A 19918-nucleotide genomic window follows, 5' to 3' on the forward strand; every position below is an offset into this window, starting at 1 on the left:
ATCAAATAACGATCGGGGAAAACACACTCCCAACAGGGGATCCTGGCTTGTCGATTTTCCCTATAAAGTATAGAATCAGAACCCAGAACCAGTGCAGGCCAATATTCAGGAGATAAGGCCTCTCCTTATTTCTGCTATACTGATAAACTGGTTCACTATATTAAATTCTGTCTTAGTTTTTTCACTGGGCACTACTTCTTCTGCTCATGTGTGATGGGAATGGTCATGTGTCATATCTGACATGTATCTGTGAATGACAGGAAGATGTGAATGTTGAGATTGTGCCAGAATGTGCCACGGTTCTTATGAGTATGTCTCTCTGTACATGCGCTCAGTCATGTCCTTAAGCAGTATATGCTATTGACATTCGAGTTGCACCCCTTTTTGTGACAGGATATGCTAATTCCAGCCAGGGCCCCGTTTCACAAAGCTTTCATAGCGCTATGACTATCTAAAGTCAATGTTACAGTATAGGAGGTACGAATGCTACAAGAAAAGTTACGAGACTTTAGGCTTACGAGAGCTTTGTGAAACGGGGCTCAGATTGGTTTTCGAGTATCACTTGTGTGGGGTTTAGTTCAGAGGTCAGCATTTTGAGCTACCTCACACATTAGTGAGTGAGTTGGGTTTGAAGCTGTTTGAATATTATATCTGTTACACCATTGCAAGTCAGGTGGGGTGCGAGAGACGCTAGTCGGACATTTGCCACAGATGGTGATGCCACATTAAGCTGCCATGTAACTCACACAGATCATGGGGAAACTTCTGATCACTACTTGGCAGAGACATATAATTATATTCATAATTTATTTACACTCACTCTCACTCCTGACTCACTCCTGCCCGGTCTGTCTGTACCTGAATCAACCTAACCCATCCTCAAACACAAACCAGGTCAGTGGGCCGATACAGAGGCCACATTCCATCCTGAAACACTCCACCAAGTACACGTCCTAGAGCCTGAATTAAGTCTAGATCCAAATTTCAAGGTATCAAATGACATCCATCCAGGACTAGTTGAGAACAAAAGGTCTGAGACTATGACACTATCGGGACGGGAAGGCTCAAGGGTTTCAGAGTAATACTACACCAAAGAAGACGTTGTCGGGTGGCACATAACTCCATAGACAAACAGGCTATGGTAAACCCTCAAATTTTGGATAAACATACCTTTGTCTGACATCATGGCTGTCGCCTTGCCCTTTTCATGTCCGTCTGTTTTCAGAGTAGTTTGAATTCAAGACGGTGCATAACAACACAAGATAAGAATTCAAAACCTGGGGGGTGCTTCTCCTGATAAGTGGATCTACACTTACTAATCCCTTTTAAACCAACAAAAGGGATTCAGTGAAGTTTCTACAAGTTTTGCATACGAAGAAAATATATGCTAATTCTGATTCCATATTGCACCAGTCTTTACAAAGTATTTCAAAATATTTAAGAGTCAAATTTTCTAAATTTCACAACATTAATGGCACAAAATTCAAATTTTTATTTACATGTTTCTTAAATAACTAACAATGAAGGCACTGAAACAATAAACTGACTTGAGTCCCTTGAAATCTACACTCGCTTGTGTTTTGAAATTCATTGATGAATGTGAAAACATAATTCTTTACTTTACCATATACACACAATCAACAAACCAAATCTTTGTTTTCAAATTAAGAAAGTGTTACATCCCATGAAATCCTTTTCTGTCATTAATGTCTGTATTCCATTGAAATCATATTTATTTTTTCATACACTTTGTAACTGATCATGCAACCAAAACTGGAACATAAGCGCTGGATAAAACCCAATTAAAACTGATGTCCTCTTTATACTAACACAAACATTAATGGTGGGACTAGGCCCAAGCGTTTGATGTAGGGATGTTTTGTATCCGGAGGCATGGGACTGTGACTGAATTAATTCAAAAGGCACACTACACTGGCTCAAAATCAATGGATTTCCACCGACCTGGAGAACATCTCCACCTTGGATTTAGAAACATCACATGCAATATACATTCAGTATCGACAGGACCAGCAACCTACTGGTGACATAAAAAGCCTTACAAGCCTCAGACAATCTAAACAGATGATTAATACACAGAAAATAGGTAGTTTCAGCTAAATCAGGGTCAGAGACCTTCCTGCTCTTTATAAGTACAGAGGTAGGTTATGCATGTTTCCTGGAACACATTATCATGACTTAAGTGCTGCTTGGGACAATAACGTAACAGGGATTCGGAACCCAGGAACAAGGAGTGAGTTGAAGCACTGGACTACTGGTGCATTCAGGACATTCAGGTAGAAACACATGCAGAGTTTTGTTGTAGAGGGATCTCTGGGAAAGCCCATAATACAGGCATACATAAGATACCAAGGTGTACAACTATACACCGATTTCACCTCTTACAGTGATCCACCCCATTCCAGTGTCGCACTGTCTCAGTCCTGGGAGCCGATCACAAACTCAGGGTTCCTTGATGGTGGAGAGTTCTTTATAGAATTATGTTATCTTTCATATTTATCCCAGGGACATGCTTTTCAAACAGGAAGAATCAAAATATACCACAGACTTATCACTTCAAGGTAAAAAATAACAAACAATCAAACTATCATAAACGATAGGTGTGGATTGTATGACATTATATTAATGAAAGCAATAAGCGGTGGACCGGATTAACAAAAGATGATAAAACTGAGAAAAACACCAGGAACAGATATTTGAGAGTTAAACCGAGGAAGTATTTAACCAAACAATCATAAACTCAGAAAAATACTCCTGAATTCCACTAGGTAACAGTATTTGGAGGGGTAACTGGGTTAAACACATGACGGTGCTTGCCTCACGTCACACGGAGTACCCCCATGCTTCCTCTGAAGACAAGCTCATTTCTATTCCGTACTTGTGTTAAAGAGACCTACGTATGAGCATGAACACTATGGATCACTCCAAGGCATAAGTGTTTATTAATTGGGTATTACAGATTACACGGCAGATACTGCTGAGCATGTAAGCCTGGCTAGATTGTTGTGTAAATGTTCACAGTGTTCAACATACAAGTCAGCCTGTCAACTTGGGTACAGCTCTCCTCCACTGGGTCAAGCCTCAATGTCCTGGGCCGACTTACCTGAGAACACACATCATATCTCTACTTGAACTGTTGTCACAGCCACCTCTCATCATGGTTTCCAAACAACGTAGCCGGTGTATTTATATACAACAGGAATTCACAAATCTGATGACAAAATTCCTGAACAAAGAATGCTTTATGACAAACTTTTTAAGTCACAGTACTAATGTGACAATATATGAATATTTTATGCTAATGTGTGAACTCTCTGTAAACAGCTGTATGTACATGTTATCGATAACAGCCCTGTTAGCAGAGGAACCTCTTTGTCACTGTGAGAAGTGGCCATGTTTTAACTGAACCCTGAGATGTTAACCTGTAAACAGCCATTGTCAACAACAGGATGAAATAAACACTTTCAGCCATACACTGACAGGCTGATTAAGGTTGTCAAATTAATTCCATGAATATTGAACAAAGTTAGACTGTAATTCCAGATGGTGTGTGTACACAGTGAGTGAACGAGTGTGTGTGTGAGAGAGAGAGAGAGACAGAGAAAGAGACAGACAGAGAGAGAGAGACAGAGAGGAGAGGAGAGAGAGAGAGGAGAGAAAGAAAGAAGGTGAGGTGAGGTGAAATGGGGTTTAACATCGTGCTTGAGAATATTTCGCTCACATGACGACGTGCATGCGTGTGTATGTGTATGTGCGGCTGCTTGTACTAGCCCAGACTAAAGCTGGTTTTATAGTGCTAGCCCACTGAGATACCATGCCGCAGTGAAGCATGAATACCCCACTCAGACACATTATACTGACTCCGAGCCAACCAGTCCTTGTTGTACCCATTAATGCCGAGCACCAGGCAGGGACCAACAAGTACCATATTTTAACGTCTTTTGGTATGACGCGGTCGGGGATCAAACCCACGACCTTCCGCTCTCCGGGCGGATGCTCTAACCACTACACCATGGAGGCGGTCAGAAAGAAAGAAAGAGAAAGAGAACGTGTATGCACATGCATGGCGTGTCTGTGTGTAGATTGTTTTGTAGCACTGTACTATCGATGTGTGTGCAACAATTAATGCTACAAATAGTATGAATTTTAATAAGGGTATTTCACTGTGTAGTGTGTACTTTAGTGTGTTGCGTGATGCACCAGTTACAGTGAATGTGTTCGTCATTACATCCCAAACAATACCAACTAACTTCATACAAGAGAGTGAGCTTCCACACTCAGAATCAAAATCTCCTGTACATTTCTTAATTCCATTGCTATAACAACAAACCCCTCTCATCCCTTTGCCGTAGGACGCAACAGTATACAGTACACAGTATCGATACTGACCCTCAGGCAGTTATAAACCCTAATGATTGTCATACCAAGTCCTTCACATTACACAAGGGCTCTCGCTTCCCATCAGTCCAACTCCCACCGTGCTGAAATACACTAGATTAGCCTTACAAATGTGGGTCAAGAATTTTTGACACTAAACAAGGAAATCTTTACATTATTTTATATCATTACAATGCGTCACTGACATTATTACACTCGTCCTAAAGCTGTGACATTTTCTTACAAAAACGTTATCCCAATTACTTTATCAAAAAGTTGATTTCAACATAATAATGGCCTTCTGTTTGGGTGTCAAGTGATCAAAATGCTTAATAATGATATAATGATAAAAGATACAGAATCAGGAAGAAAGGCTTAAATTTGTCAAATTAAGAACACCATATACTTATTTTACCATTATATTAGTTTTCAGTTGTACTGAGAACAAGTGACAGAGAAACACTTGACAGATTTCCTTGCTGGAAAGGAATACGTAGTAAGGAGCTGTGAGGAAAGTAGTTTCTGAAATTAAACAATCTTGAATTTTGGGTGGTTAGTTTTTCTTTTATACATATTAGACAGGAGCAAAATATCTGAATAAATCCAAATAAGCATGTCTTTGGATGCATTTCTTCAGAAACTGCATATGAGATTTGCAATGGTGAATTGAGGTGGTCCTAATTTATGAAATAATCGAAGATTGGTCGCAGTGACTAAACGACCAAGCAATCGATCATGTTTTCTCATAATCGAACACAAACAATTCTAGAACACTTGTTTTCATTTAACAGTAGTTTTCACTAGGTTGGTTTTGTCTGTTACATTTCATAAGCACTACAAGCTCGTTCCAAGTCATGAATTTATCTTAAAGACTCTAAGAAATTGATGTTCCTCCATACTAGTCATCCTTTAAAGATGTGAAATTTTTCCAAAAAAACCCCCAAAGAACTACGTTTTTTTCCTTATTGTTTTGTGCATTAACACATTTCATACATGATGCTAACCAATTATTTTCAATGATTGATTGGTTGTAATAAACCAATCATCGATTATGAGATTTTAACCAATTCCCAACACTAATGTAGATCATACATTCTTCAGCAACCGTTAGTGTAGTGTTGATAAACATAAAACCAAATCTGGGAGTTGATCCATGGACCGGCAGATCCTGTTAGCTAAGGGAGATGACTCTGTGTGGACATTACTGGTCTAGTTGTGCCCTCTGCCTCTCAAAGGAACAGTCCCGGCTCACAGATAGATGAGCCGGGGTTGGTTTCCAACATCAATATATGCTGCATTCTATTCCCTGACATAATTGCCAAAAAATTGTGTAATGATTTAGCAATAAAAATAAAATAGTTCATAGACATTCAGACAACTGTATAAGTTTTATTGCATCACAACAAAACGTCAGAGTGTCTTTCAAGAGAATTCCGATTTGCACCATTCTATAACACAGAATTTAGTCAGGCTATACAAATTTGAATTTTATTATTTTAGAGATTTACAACCTATCAAACAGTAAGAACATATCAAAGTGCACTAAATAAATGAGTAAGTGAGTTAAGATTTAAAGTCACATCGGCAATATTTCAGCCATATCGTGACACTAAATAAATGAGTTACAATTAGTAAATATGAGTATTCCTCGCAAAATGCCTGTGCAGCAGAGACTATTGAACATGATTCATTTTCAGTAAGAGATATCTAAAATCAACAAGTTGGGGTGTGAACATAATTTCTGTCCAACAAATCAGTGGCATTTTTAATCTTGGTTTTAGCAACATGAGGGTAGGTTCATCCTTAAAAAAATGAAAACAAATAAAAACAATTAATTTTGTTTAAAAGGAATCTAGTATTACCTCAAGAGCATTTGAGGAAGATGCAATTTGAACATGCATTCATCTGAAAGACGTTCTCGTAGATTCATATTTCACAAACTAAACACCAATTAGACTTGATTGGCACAATCAATTAAGGTTGAATCTCTAGTTGGGGAGGAAAAAATATAGAATGTCACGCCTCATTAAGCCAGTGTAATTCGGTTTATCAGCACAGCAGTGAGTGAAACAGGCAAGTGTGGCATACCATTTTGTACTGTCAACAAGAGGGGGGTTAGAAACCTGAAAAGGCAATTTCTCGATCCTATACAAAACATGCTCCCAGTCTGAAGAGGATGTTCCGCTTCTCCAAGCAGATCATCCTGGTCATGTGGAGCCAATGGACTTCCAAGAACGTCCTCGTGAAAAGCCCCATGAAAGATTTCATCTCGCAACATAAGTGAATATTCTCGAGTACAATGGTAAATTGAATACTGCTGCAATTCCCTGCACATACAATGTCCCTCACAACTATCTTCACTTTACAATTTCTATGTGGCTAACCATCCAGTGAGAGGTATTGTTGTCCGATATATTTTAAGTTATTAAACTTAAATATGCAACAATGTTCCTTACAAATATACACCTGATTTTTTGCAGTTTGTAAAATGATCTGAGACAGATATTATGCGGTAGTATCTACCAGATTAACAATGGATGTTTAGCACCTGCTTTACCCAAAGGGAAGGTGTCGAGAGTCTGGTGATAAAACACATGGAAATCAAACAAGAGCAGGTAACTCTAGAGATATATTTCCATCAGGAGTTCTCCACAAGTGGCACTGTCAATTAACTTCAACCAAGAGTAGTCAAAGTCTGTGTGACTTTGCTCTTTCTTGCAAAGAAGCAAATTTTACCATTAAAACCAAAATCAATGATGTTAGTTTCACCTTCAAATTTATACTAAATGCGAAAGTCATCAAAATGAAAAAATTTATTCTTTCAAGTTTTTCAAGAAGCATAACCGTCTCACAAGAAAATAAACTTACTGAGTTTAATTATCTATTCAAAAGGAACTGACAGTATATTAAATGCAAAATTATACATAGCAATACTTGAAAAGCAAACAATTAACTAATCAATTCCTCTAAATTTTGTGAATAATCATTAAAACTAAATATTATTCCTAATCATACAAATTGCAGGAACCAAATATCTTTATCTAAATAAGTAATATAGACTTGATAAATCATATTATGATTATTTCTAAACCCATTAGCCAGTCGTGGAATCAAAAGTGACGAACCTCCACAGTGGCATCCCACGCCAGATATCATCCTGGCAGGATATTTAATTTAGCAGCAGCATTAATGGAATAAATTCAGAACATCAAAAGCCCAAATGGCTACACAAAATCCCAAGCAATATTTTCTGTGCATATGTAATTACTCCACTCTGTGAGCAGACTGGGAAACAGATAGGGTCGTACAACACTGCACCAATTTAAACCACATCATTGCTACTAAATATAAGCCACATTTTTTTCAGAGAAAATTAGTTTCAAGGATGTTTGCAGAATTTACAAGAATTCACCCTTAAGGAATTCCTGCAAATTGTTCCTCACAGCGTTAACATTCTCAAACTTTCCATAACCCTTCCTAGAAAAGTTAACACGATTTGTTATATGTGTTTTAACAAATAAAAGGATGTTAATAGAAATAAATGTTGATAATTAACAGGAGGAAGTTATGTTCATAAATATTCAACTAAAAAATTCTGACTGCAGCGACAAATGTCCCTAACACAGTCCACTACAGGAGATCAAAAGAATTTGAATTCTGATTTTGTAATGGAATTAATGATCATGTGATACGAAAACTGAGTTCACCATATTATGCAGGGAAGCATACAAGATATTATCTGGCACTTAGCATAGTTTGTCCACCGCCAGCCTGGTAGCCGTAACATGAACATAGAGGATATCCATACATAACTCGGATTGAATTTCTACTGAAGGCCTGGAGTACAGACTTAACAGTGGACAAAGTTCAGTCACCTGTTGTTTACAAAACCTTTGAAATACAACATCAATACACACACTTATTTCTTATGTTCACAAGCAGAAATGCTTTTAAACCTTTTAAAAAATAAAATAACTAATTCTAGATTGAACAAGGTAAATGTTATAGATATTATTTGCATTTATACTTAGCTATAAGGAGAGAACATTACACAAAGCAATTGTTTAATAGTAATGGAATGTCTTTGCTGTATGTGTTCTAAAGTGAGTGAGTATATAAAGTCGTATTCCCGAGAATTCTCAACACAGTGCGATACGAGATGTAGTACAGTAGTGCACTCACGGCAGGGTCAGAGAGGTAGAGGGTACCTGCAACAAGCACGGAGCTACTCCCCTGTATAAATATCTCCCCTAATCTTTTCCTATCTCAAATAATTGGCCATAAAAATGAGTTTATCTTAATGTCTGTAATAACTTGATTATGACTGACGTGATTAGACAAGATTCATTCGATTTGACAAATTATATGATTAGGTAATTATGATTTTATATTAATGCTACTTGTCATTCTTGGTACTATTGTCAGTGTTTATTTGCTGACAGTTGCATCTGCTGACAGATCCGGAGGTAGGGTATTCTTCACAGCTACTTACCACCACAGCATGGAAGTGAGATCAGTTCTTGGAAAACTTAGGTAAGTTGATTGTGAAGCACTCCTTAACATGCTTCTGAATGTAGTTGAATCACGTTGATAACAAATTACCCCATTACGGGACACAACAGTGGAACTATTTTTATGTGTAACCGAGGGAATAGCAACATGCATATTTACATACAACAATCAATACTTCATCAATTCTTCTTGAGTATCAGAATGTGTTTCGAGAGTGTACAGGACTCATTACAAACTCACCGTCAGTAGGACTGTCCATTCCGATCAATAAAGCACGCTTCAACACCAGCAAGGCACAAACTTTCCTCACGAATCTACATCCAAATCACCTTTACACAATTCACAAATATACCATCAGTATCCAGAACTAGTAATCCAAAGTTCAATAGGAGTGAGACGAGTGTTGGATACGCAGTTGCCTTCTTGATGCAGGACGGAGAGCAGAGAGCAACATCTGTAGTATCCTGGCAGGGAGGAGGAGGAGGATCAAGGTGAGAAGTATCTACTCTTCTGTGAGTCTGACACTGTGAGTAATGTTCGGCTGCCCCTTTCCTTCACACAGGGGTAGTAGTCTCAGTGAGTTAACGTGCTTCTCGCAATCCAACTTCCTCGAGTGGGATAACGTATCTCGCTCCGACCTCCTCAGTATCACTCTATCGTATTTAAAGAGGCTTATTTTATCGGGTGATCTTTGAACTCATCCCTGACAAAACCCAACAGAATCTGATCCGTGGCTCAAATAGCAGGACAGTCTCTTACAAGTTCTTACAATGCTGTCCGGGCAGCCAGTATGGGTAAGGATTTCTCTATCCGACTCTGGGCTTTGTGTAACGGGAGACTCTCACAATCTACTCCCCTGCATGTATTCTACAAAGCACATCTACAAATACTAGCTAAAACCATAGGGTGGCGGAGGAGTCCTCTAGCCTTGCCACTGGGGGTGAGGATGGATGGCTTGTGTGTATCCCTTCCCCATAAACATATCCCTCAGGCTATTTGGGGGGCTCAATGGGGGGACCTCTCATGCATGAAATAGAACATTTTGTTGTAGAAGCGACAGATAGTTCGGACAATGCCCTTTTGCTTCTTGACATTACAAGGGTGTTACCATACATTTCACTTTATTAATTGGCATGCCTTAATCCTTAGGCTGTGTCTTGTGTTACAAACATTTTCGCACTTTCAGCCCATATTACCTCATTTGGATTGGACCCAAACACCTATTTTACCTGCATTACCTATCTTAATCACTTTCCAAGCTCATTTTTGTCACATTGCTGTGACATAATGTTTGTTTTAAGGACTTGTTTTCACGGCGGAAATTTAAATGCATTGGGACGTATTTGTCAAGCCATAAATGCCATGTATACACTAATATGCTCCTCGTAACTTCCACCTACCTGCCCCTGCTAAATCTATCACATATCCACTCCATATAGTGGAGAATCTCGGCATACATACATACAGTAGCATTTTATATGGTACTTGACAGTAACTTTGGTTTATCCTGAACATGGAAAGAGGGCGTAATGATGTTGAAATCCTGTATTTAATCCATAAAAACTAAAAATGGTGCAAGTTGAAATTTAACAAGGACAATCTTAATGGTGAGTGAGCGAGTGAGTGAGTGAGTGAGGAGTGAGTGAGTGAGTGAGTGAGTGAGTGAGTGAGTGAGTGAGTGAGTGAGTGAGTGAGTGAATATTTAATGTCAGCATTATTCCTGATAGCAGTGAGACCAAGAATTGGAATTATATGCATGTTATGAAAACATCAAAGTCATACCAAAAAGGAATTTGGTAACAATATTTTAGCATAGCAATAATACACTAACTAGAAGTGGCCATGTCAAGTTTGAGTGAATTAGATGGTACTTCCAGTGTACATGACAGTACATGTGAAACAACACACAGTTTGCTGTCTATTCACCATGTTGTTCCTGGTGGGGGGATCAGTGTATCAGCCCAACTGCATCATCATCATCATCATCATCATCATCATCATCATCATCATCATCATCATCATCATCATCATCATCATCATCATCATCATCATCATCATCATCATCATCATCATCATCATCATCATCATCATCATCATCATCATCATCATCATCATCATCATCATCATCATCATCATCATCATCATCATCATCATCATCATCATCATCATCATCATCATCATCATCATCATCATCATCATCATCATCATCATCATCATCATCATCATCATCATCATCATCATCATCATCATCATCATCATCATCATCATCATCATCATCATCATCATCATCATCATCATCATCATCATCATCATCATCATCATCATCATCATCATCATCATCATCATCATCATCATCATCATCATCATCATCATCATCATCATCATCATCATCATCATCATCATCATCATCATCATCATCATCATCATCATCATCATCATCATCATCATCATCATCATCATCATCATCATCATCATCATCATCATCATCATCATCATCATCATCATCATCATCATCATCATCATCATCATCATCATCATCATCATCATCATCATCATCATCATCATCATCATCATCATCATCATCATCATCATCATCATCATCATCATCATCATCATCATCATCATCATCATCATCATCATCATCATCATCATCATCATCATCATCATCATCATCATCATCATCATCATCATCATCATCATCATCATCATCATCATCATCATCATCATCATCATCATCATCATCATCATCATCATCATCATCATCATCATCATCATCATCATCATCATCATCATCATCATCATCATCATCATCATCATCATCATCATCATCATCATCATCATCATCATCATCATCATCATCATCATCATCATCATCATCATCATCATCATCATCATCATCATCATCATCATCATCATCATCATCATCATCATCATCATCATCATCATCATCATCATCATCATCATCATCATCGCCGTCACCGTCATCATCATCATCATCACCAACACAATTACAAGTGATCATTTTTATTATAACTGCCATCACGAATGATTAATTTCCATTATGAAGATTATTTCGTAATTATCACCCTCATCAACTCATCACTTCCCTTCTTGTACATTGTTAACTTTTCAAATATTTCTGGTTAGAAAACATCGGATAGCAGATATATTTCCTACTTCATAAAAATCAGATGTCCAAAATCATTCTTAAACAATGGAACGTTTCTCGGACATGTGCTCTGCAGTTGGCAACTGTTACACTTTCTCTTCTTACATTCAACGATCATCTTTCCTCCAAAATGTTTTAACAAAACAATATTCTTTCCTCTTGTTTATTCGCATGTGTTCGTATCCATGGTGATGGGAAAAGAGCATTTTTTTCGATGCAGGTGTTTGCAGTTAAAATTACCCTCACTCACAATTATTTCACCCCAGACCATGAAAATACCGATGTCAAAAACAACTACATTGCCCTGTTACACTTCCCGTCTACTTGAAATGACAGACCGAAAATTTGTTACAACCAACAGACATTATTTAAACTTGAATTCTAATTGAAAAAAAATCCTAAAGGCACTTTCAACTCTTGAAAAAGAAACTTACAAAATATGTATAGTTGTATCAAGTTTACATGAAATGAATTCTTAACAAATCATTCATCTAAGAATAGCTTAAAGAATCAAAAACATTTTAAAATCATTAACAATAATGTTGACATAAATATTTGGGTAATTAATAAAACAAGGCCCTTGCCTGTCTGAGCTGAGCCGGGAGGCCATCACTCTCGTGGAATTTCTTCCCCTCGTAAAATAACAAAGATTTTTATATTTCAACTATTAGCCTGGGGATCTATTCTAATAGTACATGCATCAGCTGAAAAAGCCAGTTCTTTGAAGCAACAACTTCTATTCAGGTAGACATGGCAGATACTGTAGCCTTGATATAACAGATATGATTGTGGGTCTATATACTTATCATAATTAACACATTTCCAAATTAATTATATAATTTTTACACACATGCTGAAGACATATACTGACTTTGTTACATTTTCTCTTCATGTTTCAAATACTTTAATGTATTATTCATGTTATTCTTATTTAATGGATGAGCTAAATAAAGATTAATGATAATGATTTCCAGCTGCTAAAAGTAATATGTCATTTAATCAGAAATACCGACATACCTCAAATATCTAACTCTATTACACATCAGCTCTATTAATGAGCGAGTGAATGAGTGAGTGAGTTTAGTTTAATGCTGCTTTTTTCAATATTCCAGCAATATTATGGCAAGGGACACCAGAAATGGGCATCGAACCTGGGTCTTAAGCGTGACAAGCCAACACTTTAACCACTAGGCTACCCCACTGCCACGCTTCATTAAGGAAACTAAAACAGTTCGCCACAAAATAGCAGCATAAAATAAAATTAAGAAGTGATAACTATATTTAAAGAGTTAATTCCAAATCACTTTTACACTACGGAGGGCCATGATCATTATAAGCACATGAGTTATCTGTTCCTTACCAGAGGCTGGCCACAAACATAATTGATGGGAAATACAACTGACTTCACCAAAATGTTGAATACATTTTTAACATGTCTAGTTCTGGTCCTTTGATCACAGAAAAACAAATAAACTTTGATTTGGTATATATTGAAAAAACTTACATATCTGCCCATGAAGTTCTTTCTTGTTCAAAATGCATGAAATATGTGCAATACAGCAAAACTACGAGCTATAACTAGTGGTCCAACATATATCATAAGCTCTCCAGATATCTGTCTGTGAAGTATGTCAATATCTATTTGTTTCCGTGTAACATACTCATTTTTGCAGAAAGTCTCATAAAACTATATTCCAGGAGACTGTTTCACTTCCCCACATCAATCGTGTGTTCCCCAGTCATTCAGCAGCAGCAATCCAATCTGCAAAACTTTTTATTCCAAAATGGCAGCTCGCTGTTCACCTTCATGTCTGGCCCAAAAAACTTTCCCGTGTTTGACAGCAGAATTACACAATATGTCACGAACAATAATGAATGAGAATTATTATCCTACGCTGTTAGCACTATTCCAGCCAATGATGGTGGAGATTTAGCTCCACACATTCTCCCATTTTACCAATGACGGGAATGCTTTGATCATGAATATACCCCACCCTTGTGTTCTGTCATTTACACCCTGAAACAAATATTTCCAATACAGCCCATGCAAGTCTATAACAGTTGGTAAGTCTAGATTACTGCAGTTTCACACTGACTGACTGACTGACTGAGTTTGGTTTTACGCCGCTTTTAGCAATATTCCAGCAACATCACGGCGGGGGACACCAGAAATGGGCTTCACACATTGTACCCATGTGGGGATTCAAACCCGGGTCTTAGGCGTGACGAGTCAACGCTTTAACCATTAGGCTACCCCACCGCCCCAGTTTCACACTGAAAATTAGAGAGTCTATGGATTCCTTTTATTAACTTTAAGAACATAATCAACAGCTGCTGTTTCTGGATTTTCATCCCAGAGACTAGATGTTAGTCTACCATGCAGACTCCAGTTTATCCAGATAATTAACTGTGAGATACCTGCGAGCCCTACAACATCAACAATAAGTCATTACTGAATGATCAACAGATGGATCTACAGAGATGTGATCCTGACATCGATCTTCACTGTCTGATCACCAAGAGATCCCTGAGAATGATATTGAACTTAAATCACCAACCTCCACTGACCCAACACCATCCAAAACAATTCTTTTCAAACCTGTTCTCATACGAGTATTAATCAGAATTTCTCCAACAATGACCCACCTCAAGAGGACCACACTGAATACATCTGGAATGCTCCTATTTTCAAGTGAATCTGTTGCAGGTATAGAAATCCCAAAGGTCGGCATCAATCAGATCCCTACACTCTCTCCATCTCTCATCTGCTTATCTCCTTCAACTCCCCTCCTCTCTTCTACAATCCATCACCCCAACATCCCCCCCCTTCAGATCACCCTAACGGACTCCCTCCCTTCAGATCACCCTATGTCACCCCCATCCTTCTGGATCAACCATACCAAACCATCACCAAGACATCTCTTAGGCCTTAAACCCACATCCTTCTTCTCAATGCATGTGTCCCTCTGCACCTTGAGTCCACCTTACCTTCCCTCACCTGTTCATCCCCAACTCTCTATCAATGACTTCCATGTCCCCACCTCCAATCCAGCCCCTTCCCCACCCTTCCCTATCCACCACCCCTACATCCATCACCCCCAGGGAAGCCCCCCATCAGCACCCCAGTGACAGCTCTCTGCATGTAATTGGGTGTTTTTTCTCGGGTCACTATCGCCTTACAGTGGATCAACAGGTGCACTGGGCTGCTGGTTACAGTTGTGTTTTGCTTGCTGGTATTCCCACTGGCCTGCTTCAACTGGAGCTGTAGTTCAACCACAACATCCTCCTCTGTAGCAGCCTTCTCTCTCACCCCCTTGTCGTTAACCCTCTCTCACCCTCCTGCCATTAACTCTTTCTCACCCCCCTGCCATTAATCCCACCCACATCAAATACCTATTAGTCTCCCTTCCCCCCAAATGTTGCCATAGTGTCAGCGACTTCTGATGGGTAAGTTGACCCATGGTATTTTTCACTTTCATGACCTTCCATATCATTCATCTTCAACAGTGGCGGTGGGGTAGCCTGGTGGTTAAAGTGTTTGCACGTCACTCAGAAGGCTCGGGTTCGAATCCTCATATGGGTACAATGTGTGAAGCACATTTCTGGTGTCCCCCGCCGTGATATTGCTGGAATATTGCTAAAAGCGGTGTAAAACTAAACTACTCACTCATCTTCATCATGGTGGCCTGTGATTGAGAGTGGGCCAAACAAACCAGTGACTAGTCTTCAGCAACAATCAGTGTCATTCTAGTGGTTGCTAGGACAACCACAGATCAACCGTCTTGTTACACACAGATGTGTACTGAAGATGTATAGATATATCAGGCATACTTACATGGCATGACACTCTGAACAGAAGATAGTTTTCAGATTGATGCTCCCAGTGTCAATCACTGGGTTGTTTGGTCCAGAAATGATTTTTGGACAGACTACAGTCATTACACCCGGAGTACTGAACATCGTGTTGAACAAACAAACTTTAGTTTGAGGAAACCAACAAGCAATCAACATATCTCCCTCCATCCCCGGTATTAAGGAACAGAAGTTCACACTTTACACTTAATTGCCGATACCCTTACTTCAACCCGAACCCAAACAGTGTATAACTCCATATAACTCCAGTTCATACAGCAATCTGATCCAAGGGCTATTTTCAGCACCCACAGTAACAAGTTGTACCCACTTTCATTGCTGTAATGGAGCATGTGAGTTCAATACACTGACTCTTGTCTGCTGCAAGAGCTCAGGTCAGGTCTGGATTAGATTTTCTCCAGTTCCACTACCTACAATCAGTTGCCAGTCTGTCAGCGTCTACCCCCAATAATCCCCCTCCTTCTGCTTCCTGGGCCCCCTGTAGTCCCTGTGATCTGGTCCTGCCATGAACACTTCACAGTCAATGTGCAGGAGTCTTGGGTGAATGTGTAATCGAACCACATGGGAATACATGTGATTGTGTTTTGGGCCATGCACATGTATGTGGTTTATAGTGTGTACTGAGTCTGTATGGAATGTTTAAACCTTCCACCCACTGATCCATCCTTCCTTTCATCCACCCACCCACCCATCCATCTATCCATCCACCCACCCATCCATCCATCTATTGATCATCTGCCCATCAATCCATCCATCCACCCACCAGTCAATCCATCCACACACCCACCAGTCCATCCATCTATCCACACACACACCCATCCATGCACCAGTCCAACCATCCACCCACCTACCAGCCCATCCATCCATCCACACCCACCGTCACCAGTCCATCCATCTATCCACACACCCACCCATCCATCCACCCCAGTCCATCTATCCACACACCCATCCATCTATCCACCAGTCCATCCATCTATCCACACACCCACCCATCCATGCACCCACCAGTCCATCCACCCACCCACCAGTTCATCCATCTATCCACACACACACACATCCATGCACCCACCAGTCCATCCATGCACCCATCTACCAGCCCAGCCCATCCATCCATCCATCCACCCACCGACCAGTCCATCCATCTATCCACACACCCACCCATCCATCCACCCCAGTCCATCTATCCACACACCCATCCATCTATTCACACACCCACCCATCCATCCACCCACCAGTCCATCCATCTATCCACACACCCACCCATCCACCCACCAGTCCATCCATCTATCCACCCACCCACCAGTCCATCCATCCACCCACCCACACACCCATCCATCTATCCACACACCCACCAATCCATCCATCTATCCATCCATCAATCCACCCACCCATCAATCCATCAATCCAGTACAGTCCACACCCAAGTATAGGGGACACTGAGTGCAGTGCACCCCCCAATTTAAAGTGTATAATAAAAGAACATTCCAGTGCAGACAAAATACCTACATTATATCCCTTCAGGTAACTACAAACAAGTATTAACAAACTTGGTTAATACAATTTTGAAATTCGAGATAAAACATCTCCAGACACAATTCAAATATCATCTCCTGGTCTGTTAGGTATTCTCCTATATGCAGAGATTTGGATTACCAATAACTAACCCTGATACAATGATGGAACTTTTATTTTTAATTACTGTTTTTTTCTCAGGAATATTATATTCAAATTTTGCATAACTTTAGTTGCAGATTTTAATAAAGAAATTTTGAAATAATAACATGCCTATCACTTTGGTAGAGCTGATATTTGTATTTTAATTTTACGAATGGTACTATCTGACAAGCCACCATCATGCCTGATGAGCTCAGGATTGTAAAATCTTTTGATGACATACTATAGTCAAACTGCAACAAATATGACTTTTTAATGAGTCTGAGTATGGCATTTAGGATAAATGTATGTCAACTCTGTCAACTCACTTTCGATTCTTCATTTATAATAACCTTCAGTTGGTGTACTGCCGATAAGTTCACTCATGATTCCGTTGAATTTTTAATGCAAGCAATATCTAATGAAATTTTTAATGGAATTAATAAAAAAGATGAAAAACAAAGTCCACATTTAAATGAACATTTTTTATAACCAGGCTGCCAAAATCAGAATACAGAAACGTGTCCTAGGAAGGGTCCATTCTGTATTGTGCCAGTTTCTTGATCAGAACTGTCATACTGTTGTATTAGATGCTTTTGATATATATATATATATATATATGAAATAAGTGGAAAAGGGACTTGTCCCCTGTTTAGGGTACCAGGTACATGTCTGTAGTTTGACTTTATTCATGGTACATTTCTGTATGTATACAGAAACAGTACCCGTGCCAAGAACGACACCTTCAGCATCACTACCAGACCTCAGTTCAAAGAGAACCTCCAGAAAGGTATTAGGTGTCCAGAAGACTTGCCAAGACATGCACAGATCATCTGCAGATGCCATGAAGATCTGGGGACACCTGCAGTGGGGTCAGCTTCTTCACACTGAAGACCACCAGCACATGCCCCTCCCCCAACACCTGGCACTGCCCCTCCCCCCAACACCTGGGACAGTCCCTCCCAAGACCTGCTCCCTTCTTCTCCACAGGCACTTGCTCCTACTGTACTGCTGTTGAAATCTTAACAAGAGGATGACTTAGGAACCTCTTCTCACTTCAATACTACATTCCCCCCTCTCTCATCCTTTTCCAACCCACTGCAGCCATGCAGCATCAACCCGTACAGGGCCCCTTCATGTAATCTGATCGTGATGCATTACTGGGCTCCCTGTGTCCTACTACAGAGGCCCATCCAGCTGAGGTCATGCTTGTGAAGAAAGAAGAAGCTTAGCATACCCATTCAAAGAATGTCATGATGCAACAGACTATTCTGAATCCTCCACCATCCTATTTTAACTTTCCCATGCTCATTCAGACGTAACTTCAGTTTTAACACTGCCACCAGGACATGACACAGCTTCTACATTCAATACAGAGAGCTGTGTTGTTTGTTGTTTAGCTCCCACCCCTACTGGGCCCCACATCCTGTATATGCAGAATCTACGGGTAACTCGATCTACTACAATTTAACTGTGTAAGACATCTTGTGTCAGTAGGCGTTCTGAGGCGGCAGGCTGACGAGATGGACATCCACAAAGGCTACTAATCATTTATTCAGCGACATCATACCCAAATTTCTTTCTCAATTACAGCCTAGAAGCAGTTTAAAATATTTTTATGTACCCCAGACAGAAGTAATTTTGACATGGTTGACTTCTATGTATATCGGCAATCTCTTTATTTGAATTTAATATGAACATAAAAGGAGTTTTAAAAAACCCAGATATTATTGCTAAATGTATTTTAGACCTCCAGAAAATTTATCCAAATCCTCAACATTATGTGAATTGCTTTCAGTATTTCATGATTCGTACCTTCGCCAGTGTTTGAATGTTCACTAATGTATCAGTTAATTTGTGACTGAATTAATCCTTTTCCTTCTACTTCAACTTCCCTAAAACATAGGAACTGGTTACAATGTCAATGTTATTGATTATCATTGTGTAAATATTGAATCAATGATTTATTAACAGCTAATGAAAATGAAACATTGGCAGCAATTTTTCCAGTATCCTTCATGAAATGAACAACAAAAAGAGAGACAAGAATATCATTGTCCTGTACATCGCAGCAAAGATCTCTCCACAGCGAAACACTGCTAGTCTGGATGATGTTTCTCTGGAAGCCCCGACTATACTACAATAGAAGACATTACTAAAATAGAAGACATTACTCCAATACAGGACATTACTGCAATAGAAGACATTACTCCAATACAGGACATTACTGCAACAGAAGACATTACTGCAATAGAAGACATTACTGCAATACAGGACATTACTACAATACAGGACATTACTGCAATCAGAGCTTCT

At 39.3% G+C, this 19918-nt stretch overlaps 1 protein-coding gene across 4 annotated transcripts in view; it reads right to left on the reverse strand.

The window, feature by feature from the left end:
• The window catches only part of LOC124252825 (nuclear hormone receptor HR96-like), a 316210-nt gene that overhangs the window by 210658 nt on the left and 85634 nt on the right, over positions 1 to 19918 (reverse strand). The window contains exon 1 of one of the 4 annotated variants that reach the window (XM_046686530.1): positions 9148 to 9808. The exons of 2 other annotated variants lie outside the window; for them this stretch is intronic. In XM_046686530.1, the coding sequence (XP_046542486.1) occupies positions 9148 to 9166 (19 nt within the window). In that variant the 5' untranslated portion in view covers positions 9167 to 9808. Of the gene's footprint in view, positions 1 to 9147; positions 9809 to 19918 lie in introns of those variants that run through there. One more of the 4 variants, XM_046686560.1, reaches the window with a different exon arrangement.

Source organism: Haliotis rubra, unplaced genomic scaffold, assembly GCF_003918875.1.
Source record: "Haliotis rubra isolate DU_JTF1 unplaced genomic scaffold, ASM391887v1 Scf114, whole genome shotgun sequence".
NCBI classification, from domain to species: domain Eukaryota; kingdom Metazoa; phylum Mollusca; class Gastropoda; order Lepetellida; family Haliotidae; genus Haliotis; species Haliotis rubra.